The sequence below is a fragment of the Manis javanica genome, chromosome 13 (assembly GCF_040802235.1).
Source record: "Manis javanica isolate MJ-LG chromosome 13, MJ_LKY, whole genome shotgun sequence".
NCBI classification, from domain to species: Eukaryota; Metazoa; Chordata; class Mammalia; order Pholidota; family Manidae; genus Manis; species Manis javanica.
The window spans coordinates 89,380,359-89,402,203 of NC_133168.1; the positions used below are offsets into that span (position 1 = coordinate 89,380,359).

The window sequence follows — 21,845 nt, forward strand, 5'->3', positions numbered from 1 at the left end:
GAGGGCCTGTGCACTTACACCAGTTTCTGCCACTGCCTGGGAATCACCGTGCTAGTCACCCACTGTAAGAAATCTGACCGGTGAGACAAGAGGTCAGGGGTCATCTGTGACTCTCCCATAGGCAGCAGCCTAGCCGGAGGTTCACTTAGCGCCATCGGATCCAACAGCTGGAGCCGAGATCGAAGGACCACTTTCTACTAGTCCGGTCTGCCGTCCCAGCCCGCAGCTTACAAGGGGAAAGCAGGAGCTCCGCGCAGCCACTCTCCAACATTCTCATCTATCGAGAGGAGGGGATCATGGACGGCATACACCAGGAAACTTTCAACAAGACTTAAGACTGGTAGCCGACGATAATTGTCTTTTAGGTGGCTAACGGATGCACAGACACATTTTTATTAGATAAAAAGAAAACCATCTAGAGAGGAATAAAAGTGAAGCATAGATCTCCTACCTTGTGGTGGTTGGCATCGGGGTCCGTGATGCTGATGAAGTTAGAAGAGAGTTAGGAACGCCCCCTGCCTCACTCAGAGGCCAGGGTGGCCTGGAGAAGCAGGCTGGATGTCAGAGAGAGACAGAAAGAGGGACACTCCTTGTGGATACCCAGTCGGGCTGTCGGGGTCTGATTCCAGACACGTGGGCCTTTGAGAAGCCGCTGAAGCGCAGCCTCAGCCGAGACTCTCGCAGGTGCCCACGGCCTTCCTCAGTCCCTCGCATCCACGGAGATGCCTCTGAAGGGGAATCCTGGCCTCCACTCAGCTGACTTTCCCGGCTCCCAAGGGAGACGGGGGATCCACTGAGGGAGACGCAGGGGAACCTGTCACTCGAGACTTTGAGATCGGCAGCCGGGCTAGTCCCATTTAAGTGGCTGACGAGCGCCCGATGTTGTGGGCCATAGATGGCTTCCTTCTATAAGGACAGTGAAAGAAAAGGCATGTTGGATGCTGATAACTCACCTGCAATGTTATCCCGGACGAGCCTCCCAAAATGATGCTGGGGTTCTTCTTGTCTGCGGAGGTGAAGAATTACCTTAGCAAGTACCCAAGCCAAGGTAGGAGAGGCTTTTAGTGAGATATACAATGAGAGGACAGACCTTCTGGCTCCCCATGCCAGGAGGGGACAAGAGAGCCCATAGTTGTGCATTGTCTAGGGGTTTTATAGGCAGTTGAGGATTTTTGGGAACCAGATAAAGGCTTAACGGTGTGGACTTGTTAAGTGGTCCCTGAATATTTAAAATTAACTTAACACACGAAATTTACTGCTCTGGTTTCTCCCTGGGATACCGGAATCTTCGTCGGGGAGCATATCAGACAAGGCTGCCCGCCCAGTCTGCAAGGTGGGCTGAGTTATTGTCTGTCTGCTAAAGCAGAAGTTAAGAATCTTACTTCTTCTTCACTCTGAAGCGGAAAGGTAAATCCCAGATATCACAGTATCTCCTCTCCTGACAGCAAATTAAGTGCAACCAAAAGAGCCATACAGATTTGACAAGTCAGAACTCCAAATGTGGGCGGAGCATCAAAACAACTGAGACTGGATTGAAGACAGCGGCCTGAGAGGTGAGACAGAGACTGCCTCCGAAACCACATATAATATGAAATATAATTAACACAACTAGTCCTGAAAGAGAACAAGGGAAGAAGGCTGCACCAGACTGCATACACCTGGAGAAAAGAGCGGACCTCATACAGGGCACCAGCAGCACTCCCCTGCCACCCTGGACATGGCTCCAGGGCCTGAGCAGCTCCAGAGAGGAGAGCTTCTGGGCACTAGAGGGCGTCACATACAAATATGAAACGTCAAAGGAACCTGGTTCAAAGCAAAATCTCACCACCAGAGAAAGGACTGAGACTGAATTAATAAATCTTCCTGAAAGAGATTTCAAAATACAAATCATAAACATGCTAATGGCAGTAAAGAAAAATATGCAAGAACTTAGGAAAGAATTTAGGACAGAGATTCAATCATTGAAGAGCACAATGGAGGGCATTAAAAGCCGATTAGATTCAGTGGAGGAGACGATAAATGAAAATAGAAACTAGGGAAGAGGAACACAAAGAAGCTGAGGCAGGGAGAGAGAAAAGGGATCTCTAGGAATGAAAGAATACTGAGAGAAATGTGTGACCAATCCAAACGGAACAATATTCGTATTACAGGCGTGTAAGAAGAAGAAGTAGGAGAGAGAAAGGGATAGAAAGTGTCTTTGAGGAAGTAATTGCTGCACACTTGACCAATATGGGGAAGGAGAGAGTCTCTCAGGCCATGGAGGTGCACATATCTGCAAACACAAGGGAAAACCCATCAGGCTATCATTAGACTTCTCAGCAGAAACCTTACAGGCCAGAAGAGAATGGCATGATATATTTAATGTAATGTAACAGAAAGAAGGGCCTTGACCTAAGAATACTGTATCCAGCACGACTATCATTTAAATTTGAAGGAGGGATTGAACAATTCCCAGACAAGCAAAAGGTGAGGAAATTTCCCTCCCACAAACCACCTCTACAGGATATTTTAAAGGGACTGATGGAAGCACTCCTAAGGCCAAATAGATGTCACCAGAAAAAATAAAATCACAGCAAAGAAAGCAGACAAACCAAATACTAACTAAAGGCAAAAAATAAAATCAACTATCCATAAAAGCAGTCAAAGGAAACACAAAGGAGTACAGAATAGAACACCTAATATATAAAGAATGGAGGAAGAATAAGAAGGGAGAGAAATAAAGAATCATCAGACTGTGTTTATAATAACCTAATACAAGAGCTCAGTTAGACAGTCAGATAGTAAAGAAGCTACCCTTGAACCTTTGGTAACCACGAATCCAAAGCCTACAACGGCAATAAGCACGTATCTTTTGATAATCACCCTAAATGTAAATGGACTGAATGCATCAACCAGAAGACACAAAGTAACAGAATGGATAAAACAGCAAGACCCATCTACATGCTGCTTACAAGAGACTCACCTCAAACCCAAAGACATACACAGACTAAAAGTGAAGGGATGGAAAAAGATATTTCATGCAAACAACAGGGAGAAAAAAGCAGGTGTTGCAGTACTAGTATCAGACAAAATAGACTTCAAAACAAAGAAAGTCACAAGAGATAAAGAAGGACATTACATAATGACAAATGGGTCAATCCAACAAGAGGATATAATCATTATAAATATATATGCACCCAATACAGGAGCACCAACATATGCAAAACAAATACCAACAGAATTAGAGGAGGAAATAGAATGCAATGCATTCATTCTAGGAGACTTCAACACACCACTCACTCCAAAGGACAGATCCACCAGACAGAAAATAAGTAAGGACACAGAGGCACTGAACAACACACTAGAACAGATGGACCTAACAGACATCTATAGAACTCTACACCCAAAAGCAACAAGATACACATTCTTCTCAAGTGCACATGGAACATTTTCCAGCATAGACCACATTACTAGGCCACAAAAGGAGCCTCAGTAAATTCAAAAACATGGAAATTCTACCAACCAACTTCTCAGATCACAAAGCTATAAAACTAGAAATAAATTCTACAAAGAAAACAAAAAGGCTCACAAATACATGAAGACTTAACAACATGCTGCTAAATAATCAATGGATCAATGACCAAATTAAAACAGAGATTAAGCAACATATGGAGACCAACAAAAGACAACAACAGCACAAAGCCCCAACTTCTGTGGGACGCGGCGAAAGCAGTTCAAGGGGAAAGTATACAGCAATCCAGGCCTATTTAAAGAAGGAAGAACAATCCCAAATGAATAGTCTAATGTCACAATTATTGAAACTGGAAAAAGAACAACAAATGAGGCCCAAAGTCAGCACAAGGAGGGACATAATAAAGATCAGAGAAGAAATAAATAAAATTGAGAAGAATAAAACAATAGAAAAAAAATCAATGAAACCAAGAGCTGGTTCTTTGAGAAAATAAACAAAATAGGTAAACCCCTAGCCAGACTTATTAAGAGAAAATGAGAATCTACACACATAAACAGAATCAGAAATGAGAAAAGAAAAATCATGATAGACCCCACAGAAATACAAAGAATTATTAGAGAACACTCTGCAAATCTATATGCTAACAAACTGGATAACCAAAGAAAAGTGGAGAACTTCCTAGAAAAATAGAATCTCCAAGACTGACCCAGGAAGAAATAGAAAACCTAAGCAGACCAATTACCAGCAAACGAAACTGAATCGGTAATCAAAAACCTACCCACGAACAAAACTCCTGGGCCAGATGGACTGACCGCTGAATTCTATCAGACATATAGAGAAGACATAATACCCATTCTCCTTAAAGTTTTCCAAAAAATACAAGAGGACAAAATAGTTCCAAACTCATTTTATGAAGCCAGCATCACCCTAATACCAAAACCAGGCAAAGGCCCCACAAAAAAAAAAATTACAGACCAATATCCCTGATGAACATAGATGCAAAAATACTCAACAAAATATTAGCACACCAAATTCAAAAATACATCAAGAGGATCACACAACATGATCAAGTGGGATTCGTCTCAGGGATGCAAGGATGGTACAACATTCGAAAATCCATCAATATCATCCACCACATCAACAAAAAGGAGGACAAAAACCATAGGAGCATCTCCATACACGCTGAAAAAGCATTCGACAAAATTCAACATCCATTCATGATAAAAACTCTCAAAAAAATGGGTATAGAACGCAAGTACCTCAACATAATGAAGGACATATATGACAAGCCCACAGCTAACATCATACTTAACAGCGAGAAGCTCTAAGATCGGAAACAAGACAGGGATGCCCACTCTCCCCACTGTTATTCAACATAGTACTGGAGGTCCTAGCCACCGCAATGAGACAAAACAAAGAAATACAAGGCACCCAGGTTAGTAAAGAAGAAATCAAACTCTTACTATTGCAGATGACATGATATTGTACATAAAAAAACCCTAAAGGCTCCACTCCAATACCATTAGAACTAATATCTGAATTCAGCAGAGCTGCAGGATACAAAATTAATACACAGAAATCTGTGGCTTTCCTATACACTAATGGTGAACTAGCAGAAAGAGAAATCAGGAAAACAATTCCATTCACAATTGCATCAAAAAGAATAAAATACCTAGGAATAAACCTAACAAATGAAGTGAAAGGCTGTACCCTGAAAACTACAAGACACTCTAAACAGAAATTAAAGAGGACACTAATAAATGGAAAAATTCATCCCATTTTCTTGGGTAGGAAGAATTAATATTGTCAAAATAGCCATCCTGCCTAAAGCAATCTACAGATTCAATGCATTCCCTATCAAAATACCAACAGCATTGTTCAACGAGCTGGAACAAATAGTTCAAAAATTCATATGGAACCACAAAAGACCCAGACTAGCCAAAGCAATCCTCAGAAGTAAGAATAAAGCAGGGGGAATTGCGCTTCCCAACTTCAAGCTCTACTACAAACCCACAGTAATCAAGACAATTTGTTGCTGACACATGAAAAGACCCATAGACCAGGGGTACAGAATAAAGAGCCCGGATATTAACACAAGTACATATGGTCAATTAATATACAATAAAGGAACCATGGATATACAGTGGGAGAAATGACAGCCTGGTGTTGTCAAAACTGGACAGCTTGGTGTTGGCAAAACTGGACAGCTACATGTAAGAGAATGAAACTGGATTATTGTCTAACCCCATATATAAAAGTAAACTCAAAATGTATTAAAGAAAGACCTGAATCTAAGTCATGAAACCATAGCACTGTTAGGAAAAAACACAGGCAAAAATCTCTTAGACATAAACATGAGGAATTTCTTCATGAACATATCTCCCCGGGCAAGGGAAACAAAAGCAAAAATAAACAAGTGGCACTATATCAAACTAGGAAGCTTCTGTACAGCAAAGGACACCATCAGTAGAGCAAAAAGACATGCTACAGTATGGGAGAATATATTCATAAATGACATATCCGATAAGGGGTTCACATCCAAAATATATAAAGAGCTCACGCACCTCAACAAACAAAAAGCAAATAATCCAATTAAAAATTGGGCAGAGTATCTGAACAGACACTTCTTCAGGAATAAATTCAGATGGTCAACACGCACATGAAAAGATGCACAAGGGAAAAGAATTTCCCTTGCTAATTATAAGGGAAATTCAAATTGAAGCCACAATGAGGTATCACCTTACACCAGTTAGGATGGTCACCATCCATAAGAGGAGGAACAACAAATGCTGGCGAGGATGTGGAGAAAAGGGAACCCTGCTACACTGCTGGTGGGAATGTAAACTAGTTCAACCATTGTGGAAAGCAATATGGAGGTTCCTCAAAAAACTAAAAACAAAAATACCAGTTGACCCAGGAATTCCAAGGCTAGGAATTTGCCCAAAGAAAACAACTTCTCAGATTCAAAAAGACATGTGCCACCCCTATGTTTACTGCAGCACTATTTACAAGAGCCGAGATATGGAAGCAACCTAAGTGTCCATCAGGAGATGAATGGATAAAAGAAGAGGTGGTAAATACACAGAATTGAATACTACTCAGCCGTAAGAAAGAAACAAATCCTATCATTTGCAACAACATGGATGGAGCTAGAGGGTGTTATGCTCAGTGAAATAAGCCAGGCGGACACAGACAAGTACCAAATGATTTCCCTCATTTGTGAAGTGTAACAACAAAGAAAAAATGAAGGAACAAAACAGCAGCAGACTCCACAGAACACCCATGCCTGGCGGCCACATCCCAACAGACCCCCCCCGACCCCCACCGGTCCCCTCCTCAGGGGGCCACGCGCACCACTGGCCCGCTCCTCAGGGGACCCCGCGCCAGCGTCCCGTCCTACCTTGAACCAGCGCCTGGAGCAAGTGCAGCTGGAGCGTCCGGAGCGGCCACCACCCGCGCCGCCGGCCTGCGCTCAACTTTGACGGGCTCTCGGGCGCCACGGTGCAGCAGAGCGGCCCGTTATCAGGCAGCGGCGGGCCTCCAGGAGCGCGGCGGCGGCGGCGGCGGCGAGGTTGTAAGCAGGGAAATTTCCGGCAGAACGCCTTCGGCGGCCCCGCAGCCAGCGCCAGGGCCGCGCCGCGGCTCCTGGGGAGTCAGCCGGCAGTTGAGCGGACGCCGCTGCCGTCGTCCTCCCCGCCGGGTGCAGGGAAGAAAGTGCGCCCTCCCACGGGCTGCCGAAGCTGCTGATTGGCCGAGGGGAGGAGGCCCGCGGCCCCGCGCCCCGCCCCCACCCCCTCGCCTGTTTCCTAACCCGCTGACCCGCCCACTAGCAATTTCGGACCGACCAGCCAGCCCAGGCGGTTTCCTGCACCGCCTCGCCCCCTACGGACGTGCAGCAGGCCCGGGAGGTACTGCGGCCCTTGACCCTTTGGTAACCACAAATCCAAACCTGTAATGGCAGTAGGTACATATCAATAATCACCCTAAATGTAAATGGACTGAATGACCAACCAAAAGACACAGAGTCACACAGTGGATAAAAAAGCAATACCCATCTATATGCTGCCTACAAGAGACTACTTCAAACCCAAAGACATACAAAGACCAAAAGTGACGGGATGGAAAAACATGTTTCATGCAAACAATAGGGAGAAAAAAGAAGGAGATGCAATGCCTGTATCACACAAACTAGACTTCAAAACAAAGAAAGCAACAAGAGACATTCCATAATGATAAAGGGGTCAGTCCAACAAGAGGATACAACCATTTTAAATATCTATGCACCCAACACAGGACCACCTACATATGTGAAACAAACACTAACAGAATTAAAGGGGGAAATAGAATGCAATGCATTCATTTCAGGAGACGTCAACACACCACTCAAAGTGCACATGAAACATTTTCAAGAATACATCATATCCTAGGGAACAAAATGAGCCTCCATAAATTCAAAAAGACTGGAATTGTACCAAACACCAACTCAGACCACAAAGGTATGAAAGAAGAAGTAAATCATGCAAAGAAAACGAAAAAGCCCACAAACACATGGAGGCTTAACAACATGCTCCTAAACAACCAATGGATCCATGACCAAATAAAGACAGAGAACAAGCAATATATGGAGACAAATGACAACAATAATTTGACACCACAAAATCTGTGGGATGCAGCAAAGGCCATGCTAAGAGGGAAGTATATTGAAATAAAGGCCTACCTCAGGAAAGAAGAACAATCCCATATGAACAGTTTAAACTCACAATGAATGAAACTAAAAAAGAAGAAAAATTGAGGCCCAAAGTTAGAAGGAGGGACATAATAAAGCTTCGAGCAGAAAAAGATTTAATTGAGAAAAATAAAACAACAGAAAGAAATCAATGAAAGTAGGAGCTGGTTTCTCGAGAAAATAAAATAAAAAAACTCCTAGCCAGACATATCAACAAAAAAGAGTCTACACACATAAACAAAATCAGAAATGAGAAATGGAAAATCACTACAGATGCCACAGAAAAAAAAAGCATTAGAGAATACTATGAAAAATTATATGCAAAAAAACTGCATATCCTAGAAGAAATGGACAACTTTCTAGAAAAATACAACCTAGCACGGTTGACCCAGGGAGAAACAGAAAATCTGAACAGTCCAATTACCAGTAATGAAACTGAATTTGTGATCAACAAACTACCTAAGAAAAAAACCCCTGGATTACATTGCTTCACCACTGAATTTCATTAAACATGTAGTGAAGACCTAACACCCATCCTGCTTAAAGTTTTCCAAAAAGTAGAAGAGGAGGGACTTATGCTCATTCTATGAGGCCAGCATCACTCCAATGCCAAAAGCAGGCAAAGACATTACAAATACAGAAAATTGCAAGCCAATATCCCTGATGAACGTAGATACAAAAATACTCAACAAAATACTCCAAACAAAATTCAAAATACATCAGAAAGATCATCCATCATGATCAAATAGGTTTATTCCAGAATTACAAGGATGGTACAACATTAGAAAATCCATCAACATTATCCATCACATCAACAAAACGTACAAAAACCACATGATCATCACCATAGAAGTTGAAAAAATATTCAACAAAATTCAACATTTATTTATGATAAAAATTCTCAACAAATTGGGTATAGAGGGCAAGTACCTCAACATATGAAGGCCATATATGACAAACCCACAGCCAACATCATACTTAACAGAGAGAAGCTGAAGGCTTTTCCTTTAAGATCGGGAATAAGACAAGGATGCCCACTCTCCCCACTTTTATTCAACACAGTTCTGGACTTCCTAGCCACAGCACTCAAACAACACAAACAAATAAAAGGCATCCAGATTGGTAAGGAAGAAGTTAAACGGACACTGTTTGCAGATGACATGATATTGTACATAAAAAAACATAAAGGACCCACTCCACAACTACTAGATCTAATATCTGAATTCAGCAAACTTGCAGGATACAAAATTAATACACAGAAATCTGTTGCATTCTTATACACTAATGATGAACTAGGAGAAAGAAATCAGGAAATCAATTCCATTCACAATTGCATCAAAAGAATAAAATACCTAGGAATAAACCTAACCAAGGAAGTGAAAGACCCATACCATGAAACTACAAGACACTCATTAGAGAAACTAAGGACATCAATAAATGGTAACGCATCCCGTGCTTATGGATAGGAAGAATTAATATTGTCAAAATGGCCATCCTATCTAAAGCAATCTACAGATTCAATGTAATCCCTATCCAAATACCAACAGTATTCTTCAACAAACAAGAGCAAATAGTTCTAAAACTCATTTGGAACCACAACAGACCCTGAATAGGCAAAGCCATCCTGAGAAGGAAAAGGAAAGCAGGGGGGATTATGCTCCCCAACTTCAAGCTCTACTACAAAGCCACAGTAATCAAGACAATTCAGTACTGGCACAAGAACAGACTCACAGACGGATGGAACAGACTAGAGAGCCAGGATGTAAATCCAAGAATATATGGACAATTAATATACGATAAAGGGGCCATGGATATACCGTGGGGAAAAGACACTCTCTTCAACAACTGGTGTTGGCAAAACTGGAGAGCTACATACAGGAGAATGAAACTGGATTACTGTGTAGTCCCACACACAAAAGTAAACTCAAAATGGATCAAAGACGTGAATATATGCCATTAAACCATAAAACTTTAAGAAGAAAACATAGGCAAAAATCTCTTGAATATAAATATGACAGACTTTATCATGAACCCATCTCCTTGGGCAAGGGAAAGAAAAGCAAACATGAACACATGGGACTACATCAAGCGAACAGGCTTGTGTAAAGCAAAAGACAACATCAGTACAACAAAAAGACATGCTACAGTATGGGAGAATATATTCATAAATGACATATCCGATAAGGGGTTGACATGCAGATTATATAAAGAGCTCATGCACCTTAACAAACAAAAAGCAAATCATTCAATTAAAAAATGGGCCGAGGACATGAACAGACACTTCTCCAAACAAGAAATTCAGATGGCCAACAGGCACATGAAAACATGCTCCGCATCGCTAATCATCAGAGAAATGCAAATTCGGACCACAAAGACATATCACCTCACACCAGTTAGGATGGCCAACATCCAAAACACACACAACAACAAATGCTGGCAAGGTTGTGGAGAAAGGGGACCCCTCCTACACTGCTGGTGGGAATGTAAACTAGTTCAACCATTGTGGAAAGCAGTATGGAGGTTCCTCAAAAAACTCAAAATAGAAATACCATTTCACCCGGGAATTCCACTGCAGGAATTTACTTAAGAATGCAGTTTCCAGTCTCAAAAAGACATATGCACCCCTATGTTTATCACAGCACTATTTACAATAGCCAACAAATGGAAGCAATCTAAGTGTCCATCACTAGATGAATGGATAAAGAAGATGTGGTACCTATGCAGAATGGAATATTATTCAGTGATAAGAAGAGAACAAATCCTAACACTTGCAACAACATGGATGGAGCTAGAGGGTATTATGCTCAGTGAAATAAGCCAGGCGGAGAAAGACAAGTACCAAGTGATTTCCCTCATTTGTAGAGGATAACAACAAAGAAAAACTGAAGAAAAAAACACCAGCGGACTCACAGAAACCCCTGCCTGGCGGCCGCATCCCAAGAAACCCACCGCCCCAACCGCCCCGCTCCAAAGGGGTCCCCGCGCCAGCGCCCCGTCCTACCTTGAACCAGCGCCTGGAGCAAGTGCAGCTGGAGCGTCATGAGCGGCCACCACCCGCGCCGCCGGCCTGCGCTCAACTTTGGAGTCGGCCGCCCGCCGCGCCGCCGCCGCTCGGGGCCAGGCAGGGACCCCTGCGGGCCATACTGAGGGGCGGCCGCGACCTCACTCCGGCCCCGGGCCCTCACGCGCTCGCGGGGCGGCCCGATATCGGGCGGCAGGCCTCGATGGACAAGGCGGAGGCGGCGGCGAAGTTGTCAGCAGGGAAATTCCGTCAGACCGCCTTCAGCAGCCCCGCAGCCACGGCGCCCGGGCCGCGCCGCGCCTCCCGAGGAGTCCGATTGGAGCAGAGGAGACGCCGCTCCTGCCGTCCTCTCCGCCCGGCGCACAGGAGAAAGTGTCCCGCACAGAGCGCGCGCTGCACACAGGCGCCCGCCGCAGCCGCTGATGGGCCGGGGGGAGGAGGCTCGCGGCCCAGCGCCCCGCCCCCACCGCCTCGCCTGTTTTCTAACGCGCCAGGCCGCCCGCTTGGAATTTCGCGCAGTGCCCGCGAGCCCGGGGCGGCTTTCTGCGCCGCTTCGCCCCCTAGTGACGTGCGGCACGCCATGCAGGCACTGCTGCCCTTGACCCTTTGGTAACCACGAATCCAAAGCCTGCAAAGGCAGTTAAGTACGTAACTACGGATAATCACTCTAAATGTAAACTGACTGAATGCACCAACCAAAAGACACAGAGTTACAGAGTGGATAAAAAAGCAAGCCCCAGCTATATGCTGATTACAAGAGACTCACTTCAAACCCAAATACATACACAGACTAAAAGTGAAGGGATGGATAAACATATTTCATGCAAACAATAGGGAGGAAAAAAAAGGAGTTGCAGTACTTGTATCAGACAAAATAGACTTCAAAACAAAGAAAGTTATAACAAGAGAGAAAAGAATGACATTCCATAATGATAAAGGGGTCAGTCCAACAAGAGGATATAACCATTATAATTATCTATGCACCCAACACAGGAGCACCTACATACATGAAACAAATACAACGGGGAAATAGAATGCAATGCATTCATTTTAGGAGACTTCAACACACCACTCACTCCAAAGGACAGATCAACCAGGCAGAAAATAAGTAAGGACACAGGGGCACTGAACAACATCCTAGAACTGATGGATCTAACAGACATCTACAGAACTCTACACCCAAAAGCTGCAGGATACACATTTTTCTCAAGTGCACATGGAACATTTTCCAGAAGAGACCACATAGTAGGCCACAAAAAGAAACTCAGTAAATTCAAAAAGATTGAAATTCTATCAACCAACTTCTCAGAACACAAAGGTATAAAACTAGAAATAAATTGTACAAAGAAAACAAAAAGGCACACAAACACATGGAGGCTTAACAACATGCTCCTAAATAATCAGTGGATCAATGACCAAATTGAAACAGAGATCAAGCAATATATGCAGACAAATGAAAACAGCAGAACGACCTAACTTCTATGGGACACAGCGAAGCAGTTCTAAGAGGAAAGTACATAGCACTCCAGGCCTATTTAAAGAAGGAAGAACAATCCCAAATGAATAGTCTAATTTCACAATCATTGAAACTGGAAAAGGAAGAACAAATGAGGCCCAAAGTCAGCGGAAGGAGGGAAATAATAAAGATAAGAGAATAAATAAATAAAATTGGAAAGAATAAAATAGAAAAAAATTTAAAAAAAATTAATGAAACCAAGAGCTGGTTCTTTGAGAAAACAGACAAAATAGATAAACCCCTAGCCAGACTTACTAAGAGGAAAAGAGAATCTATACACATCAACACAATCAGAAATGAGAAAGGAAAAAAATCACTATGGACACAACAGAAATACAAGGTTTATTAGAGAATACTATGAAAATCAATATGCTAAGAAACTGGGTAAATGAGAAGACATGGACAACTTTGAGAAAAATACAATCTTCCAAGACTGACCAAGGAAGAAACATAAAATCGAAACAGACCGATCAACAGCAACAAAATTGAATTAGTAATCAAAAAACTATCCAAATACAAAATCCACCTGGACCAGATGAATTGACTTCTGAATTCTGTGAGACAGTTAGAGAGGACATAATACCCATTTCTCCTTAAAGTTCTCCAAAAAACAGAAAAGGAGGGAACACTCCCAAACTCATTCTATGAAGCCAGCATCACTCAAGTACTAAAATCAAGCAAAGAAGCTACAAAAAGAGAAAACTACAGACCAATATCCCTGATGAACATAGATGCAAAAATACTCAATAAAATAGTTGCAAACCAAATTCAAAAATACATCAAAAGAATCATACACCATGACCAAGTGGGATTCATTTCAGGGATGCAAAGATGGTACAACATTCGAAAATCCATCATCACCATCCACCACATAAACAAAAAGAAGGATAAACACCATGTGATCATCTCCATAGATGCTGAAAAAGCATTCGACAAAGTTCAGCAGCCATCATGATAAAAACTCTCAACAGAATGGGTATAGAGGGCAAGTACCTCAACATAATAAAGGCCATATATGACAAACCCACAGCCAACATTATACTTAACAGCGAGAATCTGAAAGCTTTTACCCTAAGGTTGGGAACAAGCCAAGGATGCCCACTCTCCCCACTTTTATTCAACATAGGATTGAAGGTCCTAGCCACAGCAATCAGATAACACAAAGAAGTACAAGGCATCCAGATTGGTAAGGAAGAAGTCAAACTGTCACTTTTTGCAGATGACATGATGTCATATATAAAAAACCATGAAGAATCCACTCCAAAACTTCTAGAACTAATATCTGAATTCAGCAAAGTTGCCGGATACAAAATGAATATACAGAAATCTGTTGCATTCCTGTACACTAATGATGAACCAGCAGAAAGAGTATTCAGGAAAACATTTCCATTCACACCTGCATCAAAAAGAAAAAAATACCTAGGAATAAACCTAATCTAGGAAGTGAAAGACTGATACCCTGAAAACTACAAGACACTCTTAAGAGAAATTAAAAAGAACACTAATAAATGGAAATTCATCCCATGCTCTTGTGTAGGAAGAATTAATATTGTCAAAATAGCCATCCTGCCTAAAGCAATTTATAGATTCAATGCAATTGCTTTCAAAATGCCAACAGCATTCTTCTACAAACTGGAACAAATAGTTCAAAAATTCATATGGAACCACAAAAGACCCAGACTAGCCAAAGCAATCCTCAGAAGGAAGAATAAAGCAGGGGGAATCGCGCTTCCCAACTTCAAGCTCTACTACAAACCCACAGTAATCAAGACAATTTGTTGCTGACACAAGAACAGACCCACATACCACGGGTACAGAATAAAGAGTACGGATATTAAGCCAAGTACATATGGTCAATTAATATACGATAAAGGAACCATGGATATACAGTGGGGAAATGACAGCCTGGTGTTGTCAAAACTGGACAGCTTGGTGTTGGCAAAACTGGACAGCTACCTGTAAGAGAATGAAACTAGATCATTGTCTAACCCCATATACAAAAGTAAACTCAAAATGGATCAAAGACCTGAATGTATGTCATGAAACCATAAAACTCTTATTAGAAGAAAACATAGCAAAAATCTCTTGAATATAAATGTGAGAAACTTTATCCTGAACAAATCTCCTTGGGCAAGGGAAACAAAAGCAAAAATGAACAAATGGGACTACATCGAGGGAAAAGGCTTCTGTACAGCAAAGGACACCATCAGCAGAACAAAAGTTATCCTACACTATAGGAGAATATATTTCTAAATGACACATCCGATAAGGGGTTAACATCAAAAATATACAAAGAACTCAGGTGCCTCGACACCCAAAAAGAAATAACATATTAGAAATGGTCAGAGGATATGAACAGACACTTCTCCAAAGAAAGAAATTCAGATGGTCAACTGGCACATGAAAAGATGCTCCACATCGCTAATTATCAGGGAAATGCAAATTAAAACCACAATGGGGTATCACTTCAACCAGTTAGGATGGTCAACATCCAAAAGACTAGGAACAACAAATGCTGGTGAGGATGTGGAGAAAAGGGAACCCTGCTACACTGCTGGTGGGAATGTTAACTAGTTCATTCAACCATTGTGGAAAGTAGTGTGGAGGTTGCTCCTAGGGATTTGCCCAAAGAAAACAAATTCTCAGATTCAAAAAGACATGTGCACCCCTATGTTTACTGCAGCAGTATCTACAAGAGATGAGACATAGAAGCAACCTAAGTGTCCATAAGTAGATGAAAGGATAACGAAGAGGTGATACATATACACAATGGAGTAGTATTCATAAGAAGAAAATAAATCCTACCATTTACATCAACATGGATGGAGCTAGAGGGTGTTATGCTCAGGGAAAAAAGCCAGGCAGAGAAAGGTACTGCTCTGAACTTCCCAGAGCAGTGCTGGGTCAGGGCTGTGTTTCTTGCCCCAGCACATAGCTGGCATGAGGGTGGTTGTTGACTAAGTGACTAGAGGGGGTGAAGATGTTGATGAGGGTGGGAGTGTTGCTGTCTTACACTTGTTCCCAGGAACCCCCTGAATAAGACCTGTCACCCATACAGAGAGTCAAACACCAGCCTTCTCTCTCTCTCTCTTACTACCCTCTCTCATCCTCTTTGTCTCCCCCATCTCTGCTTCTCCGCGTTGTGTTCTCGCTGTCTCTTATTGTTTCTCCGTCTGTCTCTCATTGTCTTTGTCTCCCCCTGTCTCTGGCTCACTGTCTCTGCATGTCTGTTTCTTGATCACTATTTCTCCGTCTCTCTCAGTCTCTGTCTCCTACCCTGGCCAGGCCGGGCCTGGGATGGGATGTGGGGTGACAGGCAGGCAGGGCTCCTGCCACTTGTTTTCCTGCCCTCACTGGCAAGGGGCCCAGCTGGGCTGCTGTTCAGGAATTCTCCGGCCACCCTGCTCCAGTCACCAGACACAGAAGCCACCGGCCTCTCCTCCCAGCACATTCTGTCCTGAGCAGGAAGCACTGGGGGCGGGCGGAGGACAGGGCGGTGAGGGCATTCCTGCTGGGCTCCAGTTACGGGACAGCTTGTCCTGGTGGCCTTGCTTCCCACCAGCACTGCCCCCTCACACCTCCCCTCCCTGGTTTGGGCTTAGGTCTTCCTCAATGGGGCCTCTGTGTTAGCTCATCCTCACCTCAGGGCCTTTGCACCTGCTGTGCTGTCCACCTGGAGTTCTCTGCAGGCGTAGATCACACCCACCTCAAGATGTACTCCTTGTCCTTAGGCCAGAATGCTCCCTTGATTCCCCAACTTCTGCCCTGATGCATTTTCCTTCCTGATCTTTCCACCATCTCCCCAGAATTATATATTTACTTGTTTGTTGATATGGTGTCTGTTATCCCAGGGCCCCACTGTAGCCTTAGCCCTGGGCACACACAATAGGTGCTCAGGGAATATGTTAGGATTGACATCATTTCCTCCCAAAGCTCAGCTCTGCTTGAGCCGCCCAGGCTCACACCCACAGCTCCTCATCCTCTCAGCCTGCCTGACCTACCCCAGCCCTACCTCCTGACTCTGCTGCCCTCATTGTTCCCTGCACCCCCTGATGTTCCTTGCACCCTGACACAGCAGCAATCTCCCAGCCCTTCCCCCTTTGCCCAGTGAGTTCCTGCCTCCAGGTACACCTTTTCTGCGAGGAGCTGGGCCTCACTACTTTTCAGGCCCACTGGGCTCCACACACAGGGACAACCATGATGTACACACACATGAGCAGAAATACATGAGCATGCGTGCAGACACAGAAACAGGCCAGCAGACTCTGGCACACATGGCTGAGACCTCAGCTAACGCAGACCAGGCGCATGTGTGTCTACATATGCGCATAAAGCATGTTAACCCCTATTAGAACAAAAACGATAGTAATGACCAGTTCCTGGTGCCCATCGGCCCAGCTGAGAGCTGGTGGGGTGTTCACGTGTGGAGTCCCCCACCTCAAGGAAACGGTCATGCCTTCCATGTTACAGGTGGAGACAGGACATAGGGTTTGAACCCATGCCAGGGTGTGCACAGCCTTGTCTACATGCGCCTCTGCCCTCTTTTCCCCCACCTAGGACTTATACCCCATCCTTTTTTTGATGCTCAGGAAAGGCCAGGAAAGTCCCCAGAAAGCATCAGGCCAGACAAGAGGCCCAGGAGGGAGCAGTGACTCAGCTGGCAGCCATCAGCGCCTGCCAAGCTGAGCGGCCCCAACGCAGGATTCATAGAGAGCAACAATAAGAGGTACGGGGGTGCAGAGTAAATGGCCCACACAGCAAACCAAAGGGAGGGGCACGCCTCAGTGGGCCCACTGTGCTCCAACATGTCAGCCCTGTGGAGCCTTATTCACAGGCGGGGAAACTGAGGTACTGAGAATAGGTGACTTCCCCAGGGCCTCCCAGCCAGGATGGTACAGACAGAGGACCTCTAAGTCCTAAGTCCTTCGTAAAAGGGTCTTGGGCGCATTGACAGTCCCTGCCTGCCTTTTGGTGGGCAAAAGAAGCCGGGTCCAACTCATGGCTCCAGAAGTGGACATATGACCAGCTCTGGCCAGTTAGAGCGTCTTGTGTCCACCAACTCCAGTACAGTTCAGGGATAGGGAGGTGACTCTTGACTGGGCGAATCACCCTGGGAGTCTGAGGTCTTTCCAGAAGGGATGATAGTGGAGGTGATGATAGGGGGCATCTGTGGAGCTAGAGGGAACGTTGGGGGCTGGAGGATTCTGAGAGGGCTTCTGGGAGGAGAGGACAACAGAGTTGGAGCTTTGAAGGATGAAGAGGAGTTCACCAGGGAGCTAGAGAAGGGCATTCCAGGCAAAGGAAACATCCTATGCAGCCTCAGCTGGCAAGAGAGAGCCACACATGTCCTCAGCCATCCCAGCGGCCCTGTGGGCTGGAGCCTAGCAGCAGTGGGTGCAGATGTATCTGTTCATTTGCTCCTGGTGTCTTTGCGTGGGTGAACCACTGCCCTGCGCCTGGCACTCCAGAGGGAGGCAAGTTAGATCTCAGGATCTAGACCCCCAACACCACATCTTCCTTCCTGTGTGACCCTGGTCTAGTTGCAACACCTCTCTGAGCTTCAGTTTCCTTGGCTGGAACTTGACCTTGCTGAGGACAGGGTCAGTTCTGGGCACAGAAGAAGGGCAAGATCTATGGAACTGGATGGCAGGGTGCTGAGGCAGTGGGAGAGGGGGCGGGCTCATAAAGAATATTCCATCAACAGTTCCTGATCTCTCTGAAAACAGGAAACCAGTTCTCACGGGAGCCCCAGCAGTGCTTCCTGAGCCTCCTCTTGACGCATGCTGGTGGGTGTGTACGTATGGACATAGGTGGAGCCGCAGTGTTTGCTTGTGTTTGCAAGTCAGCCTTGTCTGTGGAGGTGCCCAGAGGCATGTGCATGTGTGCTGCATCTACTTGACTGAGGGTTTCCACATCTCAGGCAACATGGGAGCAGATGTGGGCTGCTTGGTGCATTTGCAAGTCGGGTCTCAATGTTGGGCATGGGAGTGTGTCGGCAGTGAGCACTGCTGTGTGCTGCCAAGAGCTGGCTTGTGTGGGAGCATACCAGTCTGTGCAGGCTAGTGCTGATTAAGGACTGGTGCGTGCTGACGTGTGCTGGCTAATAGGAACCCGTGTGACAGCTCCAAGGCCTCCGAATCCCCAGGCTGGCCCCGATTCAGCTGCCAGTGGTCACTCAGATTCTTTCTCTTTGCTGCTCCAAACCCACCATGGCTCTTCCTGGTCCCCAAGGCCCTGCATGGACCCTGTGACTACCATGCCCACCTTTCCTTCCACCTGCCTCCCTGCTGTTCTGGGAGGCTGCCAAATATATTCCTACCTCAGTGCCCTTGCACCTGTTATGCCCACTGGCCAGGCTGCTCTTCCCTCCCCTCCTCTCCGTCTCTCAGGCATCAGCCTTTGGGCAATCACCTCCTCCTTCCTGCTTCTTGCCCTCCTCCCAGTTCTGACCCCAGTCCCCAGCTTTTACTACTTTCCTCTGCGTCCTAGGGTGAGTGGCTCCCTCTATAAGCCTCAGGTTATTCTCCTGTAAACTGGGGCCAATCGTGGTGTGGCCTCATTTGCCCAGAGTCACCCAGGGAGCAGAAAAGCCTGCATTCAAACCTGGGCCGGCCTGATCTCAAGCTTTGTCCTTGCTCATATCAAGTGGGGGAAACACCAAGGGTCAGGGACAGTATAGTGTGGGGTCACTCAGTCACAGGAGCCGGGTGGGGCCAAACTGGGGCCTCCGGTATGTCACATTCCTGGGACGCCTGCCTCTTGCTGGCAAACTTCTCCAATCCCTAATACCCGCTTTTTCCAACTCACTCCTGACCCCATGGGCTGAGAGCATTTGTGCCTGGCCGTGTCTGTACCGTCCCGTCAGGCCAGGGCTGAGGCCTTTCAGGAGCCTAGCATCAGCCAGCCAGGACCACGGGGCCATGGCGCCCACATGCTGAGTTTCTGGAGCTGGTCCTCTGCCCTTGCCGTGCCTGACCCCCAGGAGGTGCCCCTTGTTGCCATTCACCCTCAGGACCTGCCGAACTCTGTGATTTCAAAGGGCAGGCAAGATATTCCCACTTGCCCCTGAGGCCATGTGTTGTGGTAACTGCCCTGCCCAGGTCCGTGGCCCCTGTGGCCTTGGCTCGTGTCAGGCTGGTTCATCTGTGAAATGGACCAGAGACATTCCGAGGCCCAGGTACTGTGCTGGGGGCTTCCTGCCCGTGTCTCAATGCCGCAGCCCCTCACACACTCCTGAAACCTACAGAGCCCCTTTTGGCCTGGCCCCCATAGCCCCTGTCATGAGGCTCAATCCCACCTCAGGGTCTTTGCTCTTGCTGTTCCTTCTGCTCATATAGCCTTTCCCTCACTCCAAACAAGCTCCTCTTTCAGGTCTAAGTTCAAATGTCCCCTCCACAGATGGCCCTTGGCCTGCCCCAACCGAAGCTGCCTAGTTCTCGCTCTCAGCCCCTCCCCTGTGCTTCTGATAATTCAGAATTATGACACACCGGTGAGTCCATAGCCGTCCTCCGCCTCCTTTCTGTAATGGGAGCTCCGTGAAGGTAGGGCTGCAGCCTGCAAGTGCAGGAACCCAGGGTGCGCCCCCTTAAGGGATAGTCTCCTATCCTTGCCTCTGGCCTCCAGCTTCCTGCTGACTTCCACCCACAGACCCTGCATGGTGTCTGGGGGTGCAGAAGGCCCTGCTCAGTTTTTTTGTGCACTGGCCTCTCCCAGGAAACTCTCCCCTCATGATCCTGAGCACCCTCTCCTTCCAGACTCTAAGCTTAGGAAGCTCCTCATTCTGGCCACCCCAGCTCACAGCACAGATGGGGAATCCAAGGGCAGGAGAGGTCCTGCTCATGCGGCCAGGCTCAGCATGCCCCTCCTCTGCTCACACACCAGCCACCGCTCCACAGCACCGCGGCAGGAGAAAGCCCAGCTCTGGCTCAGCATTCAAGGCCCTGCCCGCGTGTGGCAAGATCCTTTCTTTTCAATCTTCGCCTGATTCTCAGTCACTCTTGGGTCTTGTCTTGGTTGCATTTCCCAGTATTGACTGCTGATACAGTCCCAGGACACAGTAACTGCTGTCAGAGACCAAATGTTTGCCACACGGAGCAGGTTAGCACATGAGGCTGCAAGTGACTCTGACAGAGTGAGGGGACTCACATGCCTCGTATGGGAACATCATGGATCACTGTGCTCATTCGCCGCGGAGCAGGTGAACACCAGGAGCCACTGACTACTGACAGAATACGAGGTGCAGTACCGGGAACAGGGACCTCCTAAGAGCTTAGATCAGGAATTGACAAACTTTTCCCAGAAAAAGTCAGATAATAAATAGTTGAGGCTCTAGAGGCCATACAATCTCTGTCCCAACTGCTCAACTCAGCCATAAACAATACATAAGTGAGGGGGCATGGCTGTGTCCCAAGAAAACCTTATTTGTGGACACGGAAATTTGAATTTCATCTGGTCTTCATGTGTCACAAACCTTCCTTTGGTATGTTTCCAAACATTGAATAGTGTAAAAGCCATTTCTACGTGGTGGCCAGGGCTGTGCTTTGCCAGCCCCCGGATGAGGCTCCTGATGGGAAACAAAATGTCAGGATTCATTGTTTACAAAGTATCCGAGCTCTGTTTATAGTGCTTCCAGGTCTCCAGCTAAGAAATACTAGGGTGGGTTGATGATTAACAGTGTCTGATCCTTGACAAATAACAGGTATTAGGGCTTGATGTTGACAAAGGATCAGGGTAGAGCAGGCATGGTGGCTAATGGGGTGTCAGGAGCTGGGTTTCGGTTAGACCCAGCCCCCCGCTCCCCACACCACACTGACCAGGTGGGGCGCTGCTGCTCTTGCTCAGAAAACTGTCTACCAAGTATCGAGTGACAGGGACCAGTGGCAGGGTATCAAGTCACAGCACCATCACACCAAGATTTGGGTCCTCTGACAACACCTCTAGACACCGGCTGTTTACAGGGGACCAGCTGCCCTATTTCCAGATGCTGGAGTCCAGATGGCCGGTGGGACAGTCTTCTCTGCGGATGCCAGCAGAGGGCCCTGGGCCTGGGGACACCCTCCTCAAAATGAGAAAAGTGCTCCTAACCCAGGCAAAGGGGGGCTTTTGCTCGTTCAGGACCCCATACTCAGGC

General features: G+C 46.0%; 1 protein-coding gene across 14 annotated transcripts in view; it reads right to left on the reverse strand.

Moving 5' to 3' along the window:
* LOC118970612 (uncharacterized) overlaps positions 1 to 21,845 on the reverse strand; it is a 108,688-nt gene that overhangs the window by 48,761 nt on the left and 38,082 nt on the right. For 2 of the 14 annotated variants that reach the window (XR_012124449.1, XR_012124447.1), the window contains exons 1-5: positions 11,179 to 12,957; positions 8,169 to 8,222; positions 6,852 to 7,400; positions 954 to 1,006; positions 452 to 482 (exon numbers count right to left, since the gene is read on the reverse strand). The exons of 1 other annotated variant lie outside the window; for it this stretch is intronic. Coding sequence is in view for 5 of the 13 variants with exons in the window: in XM_073220196.1 (XP_073076297.1) it covers positions 452 to 482; positions 954 to 1,006; positions 11,179 to 11,218 (124 nt within the window). In the remaining 8 variants the exon portion in view is untranslated. Of the gene's footprint in view, positions 1 to 451; positions 555 to 953; positions 1,007 to 6,851; positions 7,401 to 8,168; positions 8,223 to 11,178; positions 12,958 to 21,845 lie in introns of those variants that run through there. 11 more of the 14 variants (XR_012124446.1, XR_012124445.1, XR_012124444.1 and 8 more) reach the window with 10 other exon arrangements.